The sequence below is a fragment of the Musa acuminata genome, chromosome BXJ2-2, assembly GCF_036884655.1.
Source record: "Musa acuminata AAA Group cultivar baxijiao chromosome BXJ2-2, Cavendish_Baxijiao_AAA, whole genome shotgun sequence".
In the NCBI taxonomy this organism is placed as follows: Eukaryota; Viridiplantae; Streptophyta; class Magnoliopsida; order Zingiberales; family Musaceae; genus Musa; species Musa acuminata.
In genome coordinates this window covers 25,450,240-25,469,089 of record NC_088339.1, presented here as the reverse complement: position 1 = coordinate 25,469,089, position 18,850 = coordinate 25,450,240, and the positions used below count along the sequence as shown (strand labels likewise).

The 18,850-nt window shown below is 40.9% G+C and overlaps 3 protein-coding genes across 4 annotated transcripts; all 3 read right to left on the bottom strand.

Annotated features, from left to right (window-relative positions):
• Positions 1-335: 335 nt before the first annotated feature.
• LOC135604819 (NAC domain containing protein 50-like) lies at positions 336-896 on the bottom strand. The gene has a single exon (XM_065094472.1). The coding sequence runs from the start codon at positions 894-896 to the stop codon at positions 336-338; it is 561 nt and encodes a 186-aa protein (XP_064950544.1).
• A 1,950-nt stretch (positions 897-2,846) lies between these two features.
• On the bottom strand, positions 2,847-4,312 carry LOC135604984 (phospholipase A1-II 5-like). The gene has a single exon (XM_065094643.1). The coding sequence runs from the start codon at positions 4,225-4,227 to the stop codon at positions 3,121-3,123; it is 1,107 nt and encodes a 368-aa protein (XP_064950715.1). The 5' UTR covers positions 4,228-4,312; the 3' UTR covers positions 2,847-3,120.
• Positions 4,313-12,422: 8,110 nt separating this feature from the next.
• LOC103976026 (heterogeneous nuclear ribonucleoprotein Q) lies at positions 12,423-18,438 on the bottom strand. Of its 2 annotated transcripts, none has more exons than XM_009391200.3 (9): positions 18,283-18,438; positions 15,262-15,718; positions 15,074-15,190; positions 14,408-14,548; positions 14,062-14,235; positions 13,759-13,963; positions 13,508-13,671; positions 13,309-13,394; positions 12,423-12,786 (listed from the first exon to the last, which is right to left on the bottom strand). In XM_009391200.3, the coding sequence occupies exons 2-9, from the start codon at positions 15,685-15,687 to the stop codon at positions 12,672-12,674; spliced, it is 1,428 nt and encodes a 475-aa protein (XP_009389475.2). In that variant the 5' UTR covers positions 15,688-15,718; positions 18,283-18,438; the 3' UTR covers positions 12,423-12,671. The 2 variants fall into 2 exon arrangements, with proteins under 2 accessions (XP_009389475.2, XP_018678085.2); XM_018822540.2 differs by having other exon boundaries at positions 15,262-16,043; positions 18,283-18,429.
• Positions 18,439-18,850: the final 412 nt, after the last annotated feature.

The following is an 18,850-nucleotide window of genomic DNA, read 5'->3' as shown; positions in this document are numbered from 1 at the left end:
AACGAGGTGCATCTTGTGGCTTTGAGACTGCGTACTCCACTCGCACTGGATACCAACGAGAACCTACACGATTTACTAAGTTAATTCTTAGTTAGTTATTACCAAATGCTGTACGTGGGATGGACGGACGCTGAAGGCATTGCGACGAGAGACAGCGAAGACTCATGTCATGTAATGTAAAGATATAATTTTAGCAATTAGGAAGTACATAAATTATTTTAACAAAATGGCAATGAATATGCATGCATGCAGGCTTCATATATAGATGTAAATTAAGTGGCATCACGGTCATGTTCTACCTGTATTGGAGACTACTGATAAAACAAATATAATAATTATTTTAACAAAATATAGCTCCGGGTCCCACATTGAACCCAACAACACCCGGGGACGTCAATTGCCATGCTCTGAGTGGAAGGTCCCGCCATCCATGGCTCCGGCGTTTCTTGGGCATCTGCCACAGATGGGGCCTTGGCTGGGAGGCTGTCGCCGTCGCTCTCGTCTGCGGCTCCCCTCCCCTTGTGCTGGATTCGGCACAGGATTATCTCCTCGGTCTCGTAGGAGGGGATCGTCTCGTACAAGCTGGGGTGGAGGCGGTACTCGTGCATTATCCACTGCAGACCGAGGCTGCTGTCCTTGTTCTTCTTTCTCGGATCACCGTTGTCCTTGAAGAATTTGAGACTCCTCCGAGTCCCGGCGATCGCCGCCCTCCTATCTTGATGGGGTATGTGGCGGGGCTTGCCGTTGGCGACCCACCTTCCACCGCGCGTCTTCCACTTCAGCCTATTGTCCCTGGCTTTGCAGCGGGGCACGCGGACGAAGCAGTAGGACACACCCATGGGAAGGTAGCTGGAGCGGACCATCAATTCCCAGGGCGCTTTCTTGTACACTTCCATCTCGGGAATGCTAAAGCCGGGGGGATTCGCAGCGGCAGAGGAGTGTAGCGAGAGGGAAGAAAAGTGGTGTCGCAAGTGAGGAGTATCATATATGTATAGAGAGAGAGGGGTGGGGGGCTATCGAATTAGGAAACACCCAAAGTTTCCTACTTCGAACAGGAATCGAACAAAATATTATGTTTTTATTTCGTTTGGACATGGCTATCCTTATTTAGTTTGGGCGGATCCAGAAGTAGGAGGAAGGAGGGCTCATAGAGGGAGGAAAACGGCAAATGCACGTCGGGCTAGAGAGGAGAGAGAAGAAGAAGAAAGGAGAAACACATGCGTGCACTTCCTTTATTGGTGTGTGCCCCCCCAACACTCAGTAAAATTTATTGGCTATAGAACAGAGTCCAACAGAGAGGAAAATATCGATCATACAATTGAGTCATGTTTGTGCTTCCACTCGAATGGAACTGTTGAGTTTTAGATTGACAATAAGAGTGAGCGAGTGATTCATGGTACATACAAGAGGACAATTGGTGTCGTCTATGTTACAGGCACAATTCCAGTTTCTCTTAGTTAGAGCCTTCTATACGGGTTTTCAATCTCTTTCCCTAGTCCATGCTTCTTCCACTGCAGCGCGATGGCTTTATTCTCCGGGGACATCAGCCGTCGCACCCTGGCTCGTGGGTGGTGCCGCCATCCATGACTCTGTAGCAGGTGGAGCTACCAATGTCACTGTTGCGAATGTGGCCTCCACCACGAGGTTGAGGTCGTCAAGAAATCCATACATCTCATGGCAAGTCCACGCTTTTGAGAGGTCGAGGTCGTCAACAAATCCATCCATGTCATCATAAGTTCACGCTTCTGGCATGGAATGGGAACCCTCGTAAGATGGCTATTTTCTCAAAACTCCTGTGTCAGGGACACAAGAATACCCAAAAATATCTTTTATCGCACCAGGTGTCGTCACCATCCACGGTACTTCTTCCATAGCTCCGGTGCCACATTGAACCCAAGAACACCTAGACATCTATCATCACACCTTGGATCGTAGGTGCCGTCGCCATCCATGGCACTTCTTCCATAGCTCCGGTGCCACATTGAACCCAAGAACACCCAGAGACATCTGCCATCGAACCTTGAATCGTAGGTGCCGCCGCCATCCATGGCACTTCTTCCGTAGCTCCGGTGCCACATTGAATCCAAGAACACACAGAGACATCTACCGCTGCACCCTGGATCGCAGGTGTTGTTGCCATCCATGGCTATTCTTCCATAGCTCCGGTGCCACACTGAACCCAAGAACACCCAGAGACATCTAGTGTCGCCCTCATCATAGTTCCGGTGATATATTTGTTAAGAAGTTAAAAGTATATTTCGAAACATTATAAATTAATATATTTATATTTTAAATAAAATTATATAAAATTTTAAATATAAGGAATTCTTAGTTCAAAATAAATTTTAGAAGATTTCAAATAATATTAGATAGAGTTATATGGATTAAGGATTCTTGCATTTTATATACATAAGTAGGTGATAGTGCTATAGGGATTAAGGATTCTTATATTTTATATCCATAAATAGGTGGTATCTACGTGTAGATCAATTTAAGCATCAATTATTCAAATTTTAAGAGTCACTTAAGATCTATAATTGTTTTTTATTTTGAGAAGTTCAATAATTTTTTTTTTCTGACTTGGTTTTTTCTTCTTTTATTTGATTTGATTTGATTTTGACTTATTAATACCTTGTTACTATGATTTTGGATTATTAGTACCTTGTTACTACTATTTGAGAAAATGTTATATCAGAGTCACAATGTCATAATCTGTATTTCAACCTATTCTTAGTGAAGAAAATAATTTTTTTTAACTATGAAAAATTATAGTCGAATGGATGGATTTGGTATTAAACTTATTAGTATATTTATAAGTTATAGGAGATCAGTGTATTTATAAGATCTAGGAAACTTGTTTGGATATTTATGATCGGATAAAGCAAACGCACGTACATATCGACTGAGACAGTGATCACAACCGACAAGTTGTCCGATTGATGGCGTAGAGGAGGCTTCGGACAACTTATTACGACGCCCACACACGGAACACATCACACCAACTGTCAAGTGACAAGACGACGACGACGACGACGACGACGAGGAGGCATCCGCCACATGCGTGCATGCCTCGACCAGATGACCTGCAGCTCCATCGTCATGCGACGTTTGACCCTTCAACTAGGACTCGGGCGGTAACTCAGACCACTGCCCGTCCTCGCCACGCACCATTCTTTTGTTCTTCTCCGCCCACCACGACTGCAGCGCCGGGTTTATACTCAGATAGCCACCGTGCTTGTTCACCAGCGCAAGGCTCCTCTTCACGATGGTGCAGTCGAAGTCGCCGTTCTCCCCGGTCCACCCGGCCACCGTGTGCAGGTTCACCTGCAAGTTATGCCTGTCATGATTTGTCTTCAAGCACGGCGACTTTCTGGAATCCACGGTCAGAACCGTGCCAATGTCAACGTAGCCATCTGAAGTTGGCGGAAAGTTTGGAATGTCGAGATCATCTTTGTTCAAGACACGCAGAGCTCTCAGATTGGGCAGCTTCGCCCAGCTATCGCTGAAGGCCTGATTCCCCACTCGCGGTGAACCAAACACCATGGTGCAAACGGGGAACTCCTCTTTCTCCCCGATCTTAGACGACCCACTCCTCACTATATCGTAAGCGCTTAAGATAGCAAGGGCGCCTCCCAGGCTGTGGCCGAGACAAACTATGCTGAGGCTCTCGTCTTTGTACTGCTCCACCAGCTCTTTTATCTTAGCTAGTAGCTGCTCCCTGGCGCTCTCCTTCGTCTGCACGTCGGCTACCACGGTGTAGAACTCAAACCAGCCTTTCATGACCATCGGAACATCGCTGGTGGAGTCGTCGAACGGCACGAGAGTTTTGGGGATATCGTCGCCCCACTCTTTGGTTCCTTCGGTCCCGCGCCATACGACGTAGATCTCGCGGACTCCGGATCCGTCGGCGTGAGCGCTGTTGGAGACCGCTACATAGCCCATCCAACCCTGCGACTTGGCAATGAGGTATTGGACGACGTGGTAGTCAGCAGCGTAGGTAAAGAAGGTCTGGTCGAGGAGCCTGTCCATGCTGTAGCTGCAATTGCCGCTGTACTTCTTGGAGTCAAGGGCCGTGATGTAGGAGTCGGTGGTGACCTGACACACGTCGCCAAATTTCAGGAGGAGGCAGCGGAGGGAGTAGTCGAGGGGGTCGAGAAGGCCGGCCCAGTGATTGGATCCCAGGAGCTCCGCCCACGATGGGTTCTCACTGCCAGCATTGTGCGCCATGTTTTGCTACACAAGGAGAGAGGACCAGTTTTAGGTTTTGGTAGGACAACAGGAGATGGGGGGATCGACTGTGTTTGGGATGCGAGGTGCCTGGTGGCGAAGACTATATATATATCGATGCATCTGCCTGTGCTTCCATATGCATGAAACACATGTGTGTCATGCAATGCCATGTTAGGTTCTAATCCGGATGAGGATTCAAGAGTGAAGACGTACTGTAATGCCAATCGTTTGATACTATGCAACCTCATGAATTAATCGTGCAACGTGGTGGAGGAAGCAAACTGGGATCTTGCTTCGGTTTTGCGATGCTGTGTCAGCAGAGTACATGGCTGTCCTTATTTAGTTTGGACGGATCCAGAAGTAGGAGGAAGGAGGGCTCTTAGAGGGAGGAGAGAGAAGAAGAAGAAGAAAGGAGAAACACATGCGTGCACTTCCTTTGTCCGGTAATAGCGTGACGTAAGTGGTGACCTTTCTGGAAGAGGGCAGAGCGTTCGCTCGAGTCGTACCTTGCGTCGTGGCTCCGGTACTGTTTTTAGCGGCCCCATATGTATAACGTACGCACGAAACACTGGACCGTTTTTGTGACCAAATGTAAAAAAAAAAAAAAAAAAAAGAAAAAACCAAACCGGGCCCGGCTATGAACCGATTTGATTTGATTGGGTGACGTCAGCATGATGGCAGTGTGTATTTTTGTTTATTTTTTTCGACAATAAAAATGCATATGTATCTGAATAGGATTTGAATTATTAGACGTGAATGGTTAAGATAAAAGATCCTTACTTGGATCAGAAGGTGTTAACCTTTGGTTTTGAGGAATTTAAAGAGGTAACAAATGCTGAAGCATAATATTTGAGATTTAAACAATTCATTCATATGTCAGATGAAAATATTCTTGGCTGATTTTTCAAGGAGGATGAAAGAGAAACCTGAATAATCTTAATGAATATTTATAAATTAGTATTATTAGAAGATCTAAATGATGAAATAGAAGTATGAAATTCATTAAAAAAAAGTATTAATTAGCTAAGATTGATTATGTAATAAGATCTAAAAGGTCGCGGAGGGTGTCGTCGAGGGGGTCGAGAAGGCCGGACCAGTGGTTGAGTCCCAGGAGGTCCGCCCATGATGGGCTCTCAGTGCCACCGATTTGTGCCATGGTTATGACGGAGAAGAAGGATTATGTGGGCGTTGGTGCGCTAAGAAGGGATTGTGTTTGTGCTTGGTGGTGCTCAATTTGACGCTATATATAATGCATGTATCTGCCCCTCCAAAACACATGCGCGCTACGTGCTGTTGAAGGACGATCGCATGTTTCATATGCTACTATACCCCATGCATGGCGTTGGGCCAAATAACTTTAGGCCTTGCTTCATATGCGATAACTGCTGCGTCAGCGAGGATGTTGATCCAAGGTTTATCCAAGGTGCGCGAAAGCAAGCAAGCAAGCAAGCAAGAAGCAAAACAAAAGTTGGCAATCGAATCAGAAAGGAGAAAGAATAAAGAAGTCACCTTTTATTCATTTCTATGGACCTTGTTTTCGCATTCTTATCAGCCGAGCTATTCAACTTAGATGCACCGATTGGCATTTTTGTGCCAACTTCACCATTAACTTTTATTCAAGTTATCAACAACAGTAAAATTTTGTTTTAAACCCGAAGCTAAATGCATATATAGGATCACCAGAGGAAGTCGATACAGTTTCTCGTGCAAATTATGTTACTCGTGCACAGAGGTGGAGGAAATAAGTTTGTGCTTTACTTGGCTACTTGGAACATCACCTAATTCGCATGTCGATCCAAAACTTGGGAGGAGGTACGTAGTTGTCAGGAGGAAATAATATCAGAGAAGTGGAGATGGGAAACTCAAGTGGTGACCGACTCGAGCGATGCACATCCAGGAGAGGGTAGAGTTTGCACCAGGTTCGTTCGTGCCTTTGGTCGTGGAACGGAACGCTGCTTCCTGTTTCTGGTCCAATAATGTGCTACCTGCCCCATTCGTTGATTGTGAGAGAGACAGTACAAATGAAAATACAGAACATGTTTCACTCGACAGCGTGGGGTGACACTCGGGGCTGGAGTGGCAGTTAATTAAGAGAAGGTGGTACAGTGGTATGTTGAGTCTGAGCTATGAGTCGTAGAACACAGCTTACATGGCAGTATTCTTACTCGAAAAATTCTAAACTGTAGCTGTACATGAAAAATTCTAAAGGCAAGTATGTGTTACAACACTGGCTAAGGTTTAGAGTTTTTGTTGGATTCTGGTGAATAATATACCTTAACACCTGCCTTTTTGCATGGCTTCTTCAGGTACACTATGTTACTTACCAAAGTACCGTGAATGTACGGAATGCATGCATTTTGTAGTAATTGAGTGCAACAGTTTTGTGGTACATGAAAAAAATTAATGAGCTCTACTCGATCTTACTATTTTTAGTGGTAATGAAGTTTACGAAGGGTGTCAATAAGACAAAGCACATAGACAATCTTTTGATATATCACTTTCAAAATGTAAATTTTTATTGGAGTTTATTCATGACGATTTAATGGGCTCTACTCAAACACCATTTTATTCATGTTCTCGTTATATGCTTATCTCTATTGATGATTTTACAAGGATCACTTGGGTTTATTTTATGAATTTTTTTTTTTAATTTCAAGAGTTCAAGTTAACAATCGAAAGTTCTTTTAAAGAAAAATTAAAAGATTATACACGGATAATGGTGAAGAGTTTACTTCTGATAAATACTTCTCTTTTTGCAAAGAGCATGATATCAAAAGGAACTTATATATACAAATACATCACAACAAAATGGTATAACTTTATGAAAGATTCGACATGGAAATTTATAAATATTGGCTTCATACAAAGAATTTCTATGAGCTTATGTTTAGTAAAAAACTATATGCTCTTCGTGTTATGTATACATACTAGACAAAAAAAAAAACAAACTTGATGCTAAAGCTAAGAAATATATTTTTATTGACTACGATGAAAGAAAGAAATATTATAAATGTATGGATCCACGAACACATAGGTATATTGTATCTCAAGATATTATGTTTGATAAAGTTTCTTATTATTATTCTTCATAAATAATTGTTTAAAAAAATATCAATCATAATAATAAAAACAATATATATATATATATATATATATATTCAAAACATATGAAATTTCTTTATCATTTTGGTTTCTTTTATTCTACTTTATTTTGTTAGCTATGTTTGAAATCTTTGTAGCTTGGATGCTCGATCTCCGAATTTTCTTTTAACGATGATTCTATCAATTCTTTTATTTGACATTTTCAACCTTCAAATGATAAATTAATAATTTCATGATTTAACATAATCGACTATATTATATTTATAGTCATATCTTTATATAATTTTTATTAAAAATCATATTTTTATGATAAATTTTATAAAAAATATATATTTATTAACATAATCATATCTTTATATAATTTTTACAAAAAATTATATTTCTTATGTTTTTACACTCCTTTATAGTATTTTCAATAATACTAAAAATTATAATATAATGTAATATTAGGACAATTATATTTAGTAAAAACATGTAATATAGTAATACTATAACACGATATTTTTATATTATATTATAGTATTATTATTATTATTATTATTAAAAATACTATAATATAATGTAAAATTATTATAATTGGATTAGTTCAACTTAAAATTTGTCTAGTTTCTCCCATTGGTAGTTCACAACCGCCGTCATTTCTTGTTCCTTTCCGTTTCATATTTAGCTGTCTTCTTGTTCTGCTGCCGCTCTTCTGAAACCCGACTGTGGAGAGGCCTTCGCCGACCATCTCCTCCTGCCGCAGGTACGTCCCCTGATCTTCCCTTCTCGTTCCCGATGCGGCCTTCTTGGTTCCGATCATGCCACCAAGATTCTTGATGTATTTGATGCATGTATCGGCCCGATCCGCCTGTTCTATAAGTTCAATATATTGGTCCTGTTGCTTTCTTGATATTCCAGTTGGTTAGTGTTTGATTGTTAGTCTTTTTGTTGTTTTCTTCCATAATCATTGTGATGATTCTTTGATTGGGACCATCCTTTCGTAGATGCGATAGAGATTTCTTGCTTGGAAGATTCAAGTGAATATCTCAGTTCATGAAAGTCTTTTGGTTTTTGGATGAATCCAGCCAAATCTAGTGTGCGTTCGTAGTGCTTATATTATTGATCTCACTAGTTTAATTATTCCGTGACAGTTGTTCATAACTCACCTTGAATCACGTTCTTGGATATTTCCTGCAAGAATGCTGATCGACCTCATTTCATGTGTGCCTGCCTATAGGGAGGGAATCAATTAAACTGTGCATTTCTTATCATTTTTTCTAATATGTGATCAATATACTTCAACGTCAGACATTGGCTGTTGGAAATAAGGTACTTTTTTCTGCATTTGATGATTAAGGAGTTGAGAGATGAATCAGTCGTCGAAATCTCTTTCTTCTCTGTCTATGGTCATCGTTACATCTCCTTTTTCTAATTATGCAACCCCTATAATTTAAATTAAAAAGGGTTCCACTAAAGGGTACATTCGTTTGTACTTCCGTTTTCCATTAATAAACATTTACTGTTTAGAAGTTTATTTCTAGCTGTTGTATGGTTCGTGGATATTTTGAACATATATGTACTTTGTATTCTATTCTAGTTCATGTATATGAGAAATGAGATAAGAATGACAAAGCAGAGGAGCATTGGCCAACTTCTTTTTTTCTTTTTTTACATTTTACTGGAAATTCTGATGTCTCCTTTGTATTTATTAGTTCAAAAGTTCAAACAAGCCTCTTTTAAAGATAGAATTTCAGGTAATCTTAGACATAAAAGACTTACACACCCATCTAGGCATATAAGCTTCAATATTTCAGTTGTTCTTGTTTGTATCAGCTTATAATTTTCACTTTCATTCTTATGTTAAAATAAGTGTCCTTAATCTGTTCACCATACAGAAAAGAAGGCCAACATCCATCAAAGATCAATGCAGACAGATGAAATAGTGTGTTTCCAGAGAGAGAGAGGGAGAGAGATCGATTACCCTCCTAAATTGTCTAGATCAATATTGATGCTACATCTCACATAACATGTGATGATGAGGTTTTTGTGCCCTCGTAAAACAACATTACGATTTGTCATAGTGATAAAACCAAGGTGAAAATTTCGTTTGTTTACACAATATATTGGTAGCTCCTTTTTTTCTAACCGGTATGTACTTGCAATTGACATCTTGTTTCATGAGCAGACATCGTTGGAAAGTCTTGAACCTATTCTCAGGGAGGATATTCAGAAGGTGCATGTTATGTAGTGCTCCTGCTTTTCATTTTCTGTAACAATTTTATCTTTAATGTCTCACACACATTTCTTGCATATATGGGATAATATTCCAAAACCACAAGCTTATAAAGAAACTCCTCTTAGTGAATTTATCAATGTACGATAAGCTAATCTTTAGTTTTTGCTGGTTTCTGATCAAATTTAATCTGTTACTTCCATTCTCATGCCATAAATTTCCAGGTACAAGTTGTGGCTCTTTCAAGTTACGAAGAGAAAGAAGAACAATTTAAAGAACAGGTGAGCTGTCACATAATGATTGGATTGAATGAAAGGATAGAAAGCTTCAATACCGATGTCGCTGATAATTTTATATGCTGTGCATGTTTTAAGCTTAGGAAATACCATTTGAGTTGAAATTATGGTGGCTCAATATCCCACCTACTGAGTGCCCAGTCAGCAAAATTTATTCACTATGTTCAGGAACATATCAGTGATACATTTTGAGTCATATTTGTGCTTCGATTCGAATGGTACTGTTGGGGAGATAAATTGGTGTCGTTTATGTTACTTACAGACACAATTCCAGTTTCTCTTAGTTACAGCCTTTTATACATGCTTCCAATCTCTTTATCCAAGTCCACGTTTCTTCCACTGCAGTGCAATGGCTCTGTTCTCCGGGGGCCGCAGGTGGTGCCTCCTTCCACGGCTCCGTAGCAGATGGAGCTACCGACGTCGCTGTTGCAAGTGTGGCCTCCGCTACGACATCAAGGTCGTCAAGAAATCCAAAAATGTCATCGCAAGTCAACGCCTCTGGCACCGCAGGGGGACCCTCGCAAGATGGCTCTTTTCCCAAAACTCCCGTCTCAGGTACACAATAACACCCAAAGACATCTGCCATCGGGATCGCCGGTGCCGCCGCCATCCACGACACTTCTTCAGTAGCTCCGGTCCCACATTGAACCCAACAACACCCAGGGACGTCAATTGCCATGCTCTGAGTGGAAGGTCCTGCCATCCACGGCTCCGTAGCAGATGGAGCTACCGATGTCGCTGTTGCAAATGTGGCCTCCGCTACGAGATCAAGGTCGTCAAGAAATCCAAAAATGTCATCGCAAGTCAACGCCTCTGGCACCGCAGGGGGACCCTCGCAAGATGGCTCTTTTCCCAAAACTCCCGTCTCAGGTACACAATAACACCCAAAGACATCTGCCATCCGGATCGCCGGTGCCGCCGCCATCCACAACACTTCTTCAGTAGCTCCGGTCCCACATTGAACCCAACAACACCCGGGGACGTCAATTGCCATGCTCTGAGTGGAAGGTCCCGCCATCCATGGCTCCGGCGTTTCTTGGGTATCTGTCACAGATGGGGCCTTGGCTGGGAGGCTGTCGCCGTCGCTCTCGTCTGCGGCTCCCCTCCCCTTGTGCTGGATTCGGCACAGGATTATCTCCTCGGTCTCGTAGGAGGGGATCGTCTCGTACAAGCCGGGGTGGAGGCGGTACTCGTGCATTATCCACTGCAGACCGAGGCTGCTGTCCTTCTTGTTCTTCTTTCTCGGATCACCGCTGTCCTTGAAGAATTTGAGACTCCTCCGAGTCCCGGCGATCGCCGCCCTCCTATCTTGATGCGGTATGTCGCGGGGCTTGCCGTTGGCGACCCACCTTCCACCGCGCGTCTTCCGCTTCAACCTATTGTCCCTGGCTTTGGAGCGGGGCACGCGGACGAAGCAGTAGGACACACCCGCGGGAAGGTAGCTGGAGCGGACCATCAATTCCCAGGGCGCTTTCTTGTACACCTCCATCTCGGGAATGCTGAAGCCGGGGGGGATTCGCAGCGGCAGATTACGAACCTTGTTGAGGAGGCAATCGTCCATCAGCTCTTCGTCGGTCGGGGTAAAATGGCACCCCATCCACCTCCATGTCTCGTCTCCGCCGTCGCTGGTGTCTTCCGACGCCATTGCCAGCGAACGAAGGGGAACAAAGAAGAAGAAAGAAGAGACGAGAAGCAAGAGGGAGGAACGAAGGAGGAGTGTAGCGAGAGGGAAGAAAAGTGGTGTCGCAAGTGAGGGGTATCATATATATAGAGAGAGGGGGTGGGGGGCTATCGAACTAGGAAACACCCAAAGTTTCCTACTTCGAACAGGGATCGAACAAAAGATTATGTTTTATTTATATTTGTTATATTTATTCTTATTCTTCACCGTGCTTAGTGGAGAAGGAGCAATAAACACCCAAAGTTTCCTAATTTATCAAAGATTATGTTTTGTTTATATATATTATATTTATTTTTGTTCTTCACTGCTCAGTTCGAGATATGGCAATCGAATTTGAAAGTTACTTGCCTATCAAAATCTTTTGCACAAATAAACAGGGAATTAAATTCAAATATAAAGAAACGAGAATATCAAGTAACCAATTCCACACAATACAATTAAAATACATTACGATTGATGTATATTTATTTTTGGGTAGATCAATTACACATGCATATATAACAATCATTGCAGAGTGATCACAAACACCTATTGAACTGCACAAACTATTCTTGATATTAGAGACTCGTCCTTCAAGAAATTTCTCGTCCTTCTTGTTCACTAGTGTAAGGCTCCTCTCGCCTATGATCGGGTTGACATCATGGTTCTCCCCGTCGCCCCACTTGGTCGATGATGGTATGAAGGATCGTGGTTCTCCTCTCGCATATAATCATGCATGGATGCCCTTATGTGTATTAGCAAAACCCATCAACAATGATCAGTTTTAATATCATCTTATGTGTATTAGCAAGATCACACGCAACCTGGAAGAATCAAGATATGTTTGGATGATGGACATCAATTATACTGCTGGAGTTTGTGAGGCAACAGTAAAACCAACAGAAATAACACATCAGAATGAAGCAAAAACACCCAAATGTCATGATCCATAATCATCATCATCCTCTCTCCGCAAGCAACTTTTAAGAATATCCAACTTCCAAAACGACTACAACTTGCAGAAATTTGGATGATTTAAAACTCCTAGCTTACAAACAAAGCTATGCTAGCTACTGTTGAACTAATGTACTACACACAAGATGCTCGTCGGTAAACAAGGAATCCATGTTGAGCTCCTGTGACCGATCCATGAATGGGCCATGAAAAATTAGTATGGTCGGAATCTACGCCCACGGCCCCCGTCGTTGCTTTTCCCTCCGCTTGAGCTGCCTCCACGGTTTCCACCATGCTGCTGTGAAGCCACAGGTACTCCAGGTTGTTGCCTGAAACATTGATGGGATATATAAGTTAACCAAAGAAAAACAAACTATGTCAATATATCACATTGGTATAGACTGTGACCATCAAAAGTCCATGTATATCACACCTAAAATGATAAAAAGAATAAAAGACCAAATTGAGAAATATGTTCTCAAAACCAATAATTATTTTACTAGTTTGAATGATAGCATAATGGGATCTCTAGTCAGATGCCTGAGCACCCAAGTTTCTGTTACTTACAAGATGTAAATTTAAATGCCCATTTGAAGCTAATGTTTACGTTCTGGTAAATTTATCATGCCAAGCAAAAAAAAATTAAGAGTTCTTCATATATAACATAGACAACATGTTAAACCACAAGGCTAAATCAGATTAGCTTTCTTCGTTGTTTTTGCTGTTAAAATTAAGTTCATCTACAACATAGACAACGAGTTTAACCACAAGCCTAAATTAGTTTAGCCTTCTTCGTTGTTGTTGTTTAACTTTCGAAGCAGGAGGCTTAAAGAAAGCCTAGGCTCACTTACAATACATATCCAAGGCGTCCATCAGGTAAGATCATCGGCACCATCGCCATGCCAGCAGGTGTCTGTCCCCTTCCATAAACCATAGACTGCAAGGTACAACATAAGAAATACATCAAACAACATAAACAAGAGAATGAGCTTATAGTAAGCATGAGTGTCAGTCACCAAAAGTTTGACTCGCAACAGAAGCATATTATACCTGTCCAAACCCTGGAGCTAAAGCACCATAAGCACCTCCAAGAACACCATATCCAATCCCAGGAGGATAATTTGGCAGCAAAGCAGCTTTTTGAGCGCTTGATCCTGCTTCAACTTTTTTATTGTCTGCTGGAGGCTTTGCTAGTGAACAGTCGAGAACATCACCTATCCCATAAAGGGAAATGTTATGACACGAGGAAAATACGCAGCTTATGGCAACCAGAAATGTAAAGAAAATAGCACAAGTATCACCATCAATTTCATATTTCTCTGTGTTCTTGAGTGCCTTCATGGCCATTGAGCGCTCTTTAAAATGCACAAAACCATATCTCTTCTCATGTCCAGGCTTTGCCGGAGGCAGTACCACCTTCGTGATTTCACCATGGTGTTCAAATAACTTCTTCAACTGTTCTTGTGTCACATTCTTTGGCAAGTTCTTCACATAAATAGCCTTTACCTGTGAAAATTCAGCCAGTATGCAGGATACGTGACAATTCCGGGAAGATGTCAAACAATGAAACAATCAATAGATCTCAACAAGAACAGGACAAAGACCTGAGAACTAGAAGAGGAATCCCCACTCCTAGGATCAGCCCAGCTCACAGTTGGTGCATTTGCATCCAACTTGAACTTTGGAGATGACATCTTATTTCTCGAGTATTCGGCACATGCATGGTTGTAATACTCGATGAAAGCATAACCCCGGTTACGAGAAGAGTTCTGTGGATCCTAAGATAGTAGAAGACAAAAAATATCAATGCAACTTTAAGAGACTTGAAGATGCAAGAAACCAATATTTGAAGTGTCATGACCACACACTCTGCAGAATTTTCTTTCTGAAATTATTATGAAAAACAGAGAAACAAAAAGGATGTTTGGTAGAAAGTAATCATGCACTAACCTTCAGTAACTCCACTTTAATTATACCAGGACCAATACTTGTCACGGTTCTTTTCAAATCATCCTCAGCCCAATTTCGAGGAATATTACCTATGAACAACCGATGTTTAACTTGAGATGTCGAACACTTCACTTTTTTACCCTGAAATGCATTGCAATGCCATTGATATTCTGTTAAAGGTACAAAAACGCAGTGCAGAAATAACTTCCAGAACCAACAAAAAAACTGGATCATACATGGAAAAAAAAAAGAACTCTTTATCTTATGCCCCTCTATTAAACTCAGTAACCACCAGTTAAGTGTGGAAAAATCAAGAAACAACTAAGACACCTTATAAGAACTCATAAAAGTTGTCACAAAAACCATAACTCTGCTTTTTAAGAAATAATTTCAGCATATATCTGAATCATTGAAAAGTTTTAAGAAACAAGTCATTGTTTGCAGCACTTTTGGATAAAAAGTTGTCTACTTAAATTTGTAATAATTTTTAAGAGCAAGTTCATTTCACTGAATGGGACTCTTTACACCAACTTTTAACAGAAAGCATTACGAGCAGACAGGTGAATATAATTATCCTTCTCTTTCAATAAAAGATTGATTTCTCATACAATAGGAGTTCATAACATCCATAAAAAATGTGTTATGAGATACATGAAGGATATCTACCTTGAATTCGGTGTTATTTAGTTCTTCAATAGCTTTTGAAGCCAACTCTTTAGTTTTAAAGGTAACAAAAGCATAACCTTTATTCTCTGTTGAATCCTTTGCTTTCATCACCCTAACCTGCCATTGTCAAATCTCAGATAAATATGTTCCTAGAGAACGCAGAGAACAGTAAGAGAAAGGTGACTCACCTCGGTCACCTCTCCAATTGGCTCACAAAAGCTTCTCAATTCTTCCTCTGATGCATCATGAGGTATGCCGCCAACATAAATTTCTGATCCATGAGGAGGGAGTGCAAGGAGCTCTGCATGCTTCTTACTCTCATCGTCATCCTTTTCACCTTCTACCATACTAGCATCACCACCAGCTGCATCACCAGCATTACTTCCATTAGCAACATCTGTTTCTTGTTCCTCCTCTTCAAGCTCCTCCTCAATCTCCTCCTCGACAACTTCCTCTTCCTCCTCTTCTACTTCCTCCTCAACTTCTTCATACTCAACCTCTTCTTCCATCATTTCCTCAGGGTCATCAAGAGCAACCTGTTCCTCAGGCTCAGCTGGATTCGCTGGCTCTGGATTGGTGGCAGCAGCAGCAGCACTTGCCCTTGTCCTCGGCATCTTAGGTATCTGAAAGAAGCTCGCAAGGCAACTGTGGAAGAAGCACAGGAGCCAAAAGCATTCGCGAGAGGAAGCATAGATACATTGGAATGAGGAAAATAGAAAGGCCAACAGGAATTACAGAGTAAGAATCTCAACTCAATACGAGCCATGGTGGCTCAAAGGAGTTTCAAAGTCAGATTTCCCATGTGGTTGGCAACAGTACGAGTAATATGAGACAGGCAAGAGAAAGTATCTCAAATTGATAATCAAGAGGGTGACGTTCAACAGGTGCAATATAGTGAAAAAGAATATTGTATAAATTAGATATCAAGCTGAAGCCCAATATAATCTTCTTGGTCTATGTGAATAAATATCTAATTTCCAATGCACAGGAATCAAAAGAAAAAGGAAAAAGGGAAGAAAAAAAATCTGTCATGAGAAATGAGCAAATAAAATTTCATTAAAGTAAACTGAAAGAGTAATGCAATCATGTCTCTCCTAATCTATAACGTGCAGCATCTTGTATGTATCTAAAAATACCAACATCCATTGGTTTATAACAGAATATCGAACAATAAGAAACATAAACAGGTAGTGCATATAAACCACACCTGAATGCTGTCATAGATTTATAGTGAAAAAAGGATCATCAAATATATTCATGCTAACAGTAAGTAGCACCCAATCCATCCACAGTCATTATCATCCAAACCCAAGACTATCCTATATGCATATAAATACATGGTTTATATGAAAAGGTCACGGAAAATTAGCACAGTCGAGAGATATGACTCATCCAACAACTTGGGATCAATTAAATTGATCATTTCTATTATTGTGTTCTGTTGAGAATAAACTAATCAAACAAACAGCCATCAAATCCATTTTCATTGTTTCTAATAAATTCTTCAAAATATTTTGCTGTCCCTCCTGCACTAACACCACTAACTAGTACATACATACTCTATGTTGTCAATTACTTGATGTAAAACTCAACTACTCCAGATTATAAATTAAAGTTTATAACACCTTTTTAAAATCCAAATTTAAGACAAGTATAAGAAAATTTCATAAAAGATATTCTTAGATATTGAATCAAATTATAATTTTAAGTACTTCAAACTTTAAGTGCATGGCTATCCTTTCCAACCACCTTTATTTCCCACTCCAAAATCAACCTACATTATCCCCTTTCACCACTATTTCATGCTTCGCCATCTCCTCCACCATCATTGTTGCCCACACTAGCTCCATTTTTCTCTTCCATTCCCTGTTTCTACTCAACCACCAATAGTATAATAATCTATCCTGCTACACCCCCTTCATCACATCCCCAACCTCATCTTCACCTTCATCCTCCACCACTAGCCCTTACACCCCCAACACCACCACAGCCATTCTTTTGTCTCCATCTTTTATTTCCTTCCCTTTGTTCTACTGCAATGTTTTGAATTGCAAACACATGAGCAAGGAGGTTTCGCATAGTAAATAAATTACATCGAGGTTATATGCAAAAATCCAAAAAAGAAAAAGAGAGAGAAAAGTGTTGCAACATGCTACTAGACATGAACAATAACATTTTTTACAAAGCCACTATGCCTGAGTATACAACAAACTAATAGTTTGCAGAGTACAATATAAGACAGTTGTATCTGACTTAATAATGAAATGAAGCAATCTTGGTTTTACAAAACTGAACAAATCAACCTAGGCAAGGAACTAATTTAAAATTTGAGATAATAAAAAATTAATATGCTAAAAGTATCTTATTCTATGACTATGATTATAAAGGAAGAGGCAAGGAATTAGAAAGCTGAGAACCATTTTTCAGCCTGAGTAATTGCTAGTGCAGCTGGTAGGATTGCACATAAGAGTTTATCATAATCACTATAGCAATGAAGCCCACAATTAGCAATATCAAAGATGGGTTAGAAACAGCAAAGCGTGCTTCTATTCTGCAGACTCAAGGCTTGACGTTGGCAAGCTCATTAAAGTAAGCCCCTAACCACATCTAGATAACAGGAAAATGTATATTAACTTTTAGTTGGGATATGGCTGCAATTAGAAACGTGATAGAGAAGCAACAAAGGCTACGAGTTGACAATTCTGAATCGCCATAGCAAGCATGGCTGTCAACATAGCTAATGAAATTCCGGTTAAGGGTTGAACCTAAGCAATCATAATAACCCTTGGAAAAAGCATTCAGGCACTAGACAAAGTCGTGATCATAGCTCAAATAACAAACGTTTCGCCTCATGGATTGAGACCACCAAACGACAACGCCGTTAAACCAACTCAATCAGGTACCGGAAATCCTAGCTCGCACCACCAAACCCTAACGTCAACATTTTCTCCCCCCAAACCGACAACGGAAACCATAGAAATCTTCAAGCCCTTGCTCTTTATCCTAACCCCATCACGCTCACCACTACGCGACGCACCTCGACCTTCCCCGAACGCGTCGATGTCCACAAAAACCGTTCTTTCAAGACTCGAAGCCCCAAAGAAATAAAAAGAGGAGGAGGAGAAATCAGCCTCGCATGCTTCTGGAGAGCAAATCCAAGACAACAAAGTAGAGATTGTAGTATGAGAAGGATCGAAGCAGGAACTCACCAGAGAAGCAATCGAGGACGGCCAAGGGATGGAAACAGTTCGAGCTGCAGCGGGAGCTCGAAACCCTCGCGGAAAAATTATGAGGGAGGGGGAGGGGGGGTGGAAACCCTAGATAGAACTGAGGGTCACAAAAGATGCGCTCTCCGCATTGGGGGAATTCTTTCGTTAAATAACGGAACTGCCCCTGCGTGGCCAACCATCCCACCCCAAGCGGTCGGTACTCGCATGCGAGTTATCCGAGACCAAATGGGCCATGTCGATGCCTAATTGGCCCATCAAAGTTGAATAAGATGGGCCTTAAATTTTCTTGTCTTTTTACTTGTAAATTTCACGTAAGCAAACAGCGGTGGTACAAAATATGAAAGAATGGATTAAGAATAATAGAAATGCATGAAAGATAAACACGAACTACACCCTTTTTTGTGGGCTTTTGGATGTCTTAGAGAGAGAACCAATTCCATTTATTTATATACGTGGGGGAGAGAAACTTTTTGATGGATCCTATGATTTAAACCAATTAGTATATTGTTAAGAATACAATATAAAGAAAATCACATTAATTTTTCAA

Excerpts from the sequence above, each read along its gene's own strand:
- LOC135604819 (XM_065094472.1), bottom strand. The coding sequence starts at position 896 with ATGGAAGTGTACAAGAAAGCGCCCTGGGAATTGATGGTCCGCTCCAGC.
- LOC135604984 (XM_065094643.1), bottom strand. The coding sequence starts at position 4,227 with ATGGCGCACAATGCTGGCAGTGAGAACCCATCGTGGGCGGAGCTCCTG.
- LOC103976026 (XM_009391200.3), bottom strand. The coding sequence starts at position 15,687 with ATGCCGAGGACAAGGGCAAGTGCTGCTGCTGCTGCCACCAATCCAGAG. Across the intron at positions 15,191-15,261 it reads CAATTGGAGAGGTGACCGAG|GTTAGGGTGATGAAAGCAAA; the intron begins GTGAGTCACCTT and ends TGACAATGGCAG. Across the intron at positions 12,787-13,308 it reads GGACGCCTTGGATATGTATT|GCAACAACCTGGAGTACCTG; the intron begins GTAAGTGAGCCT and ends TCAATGTTTCAG.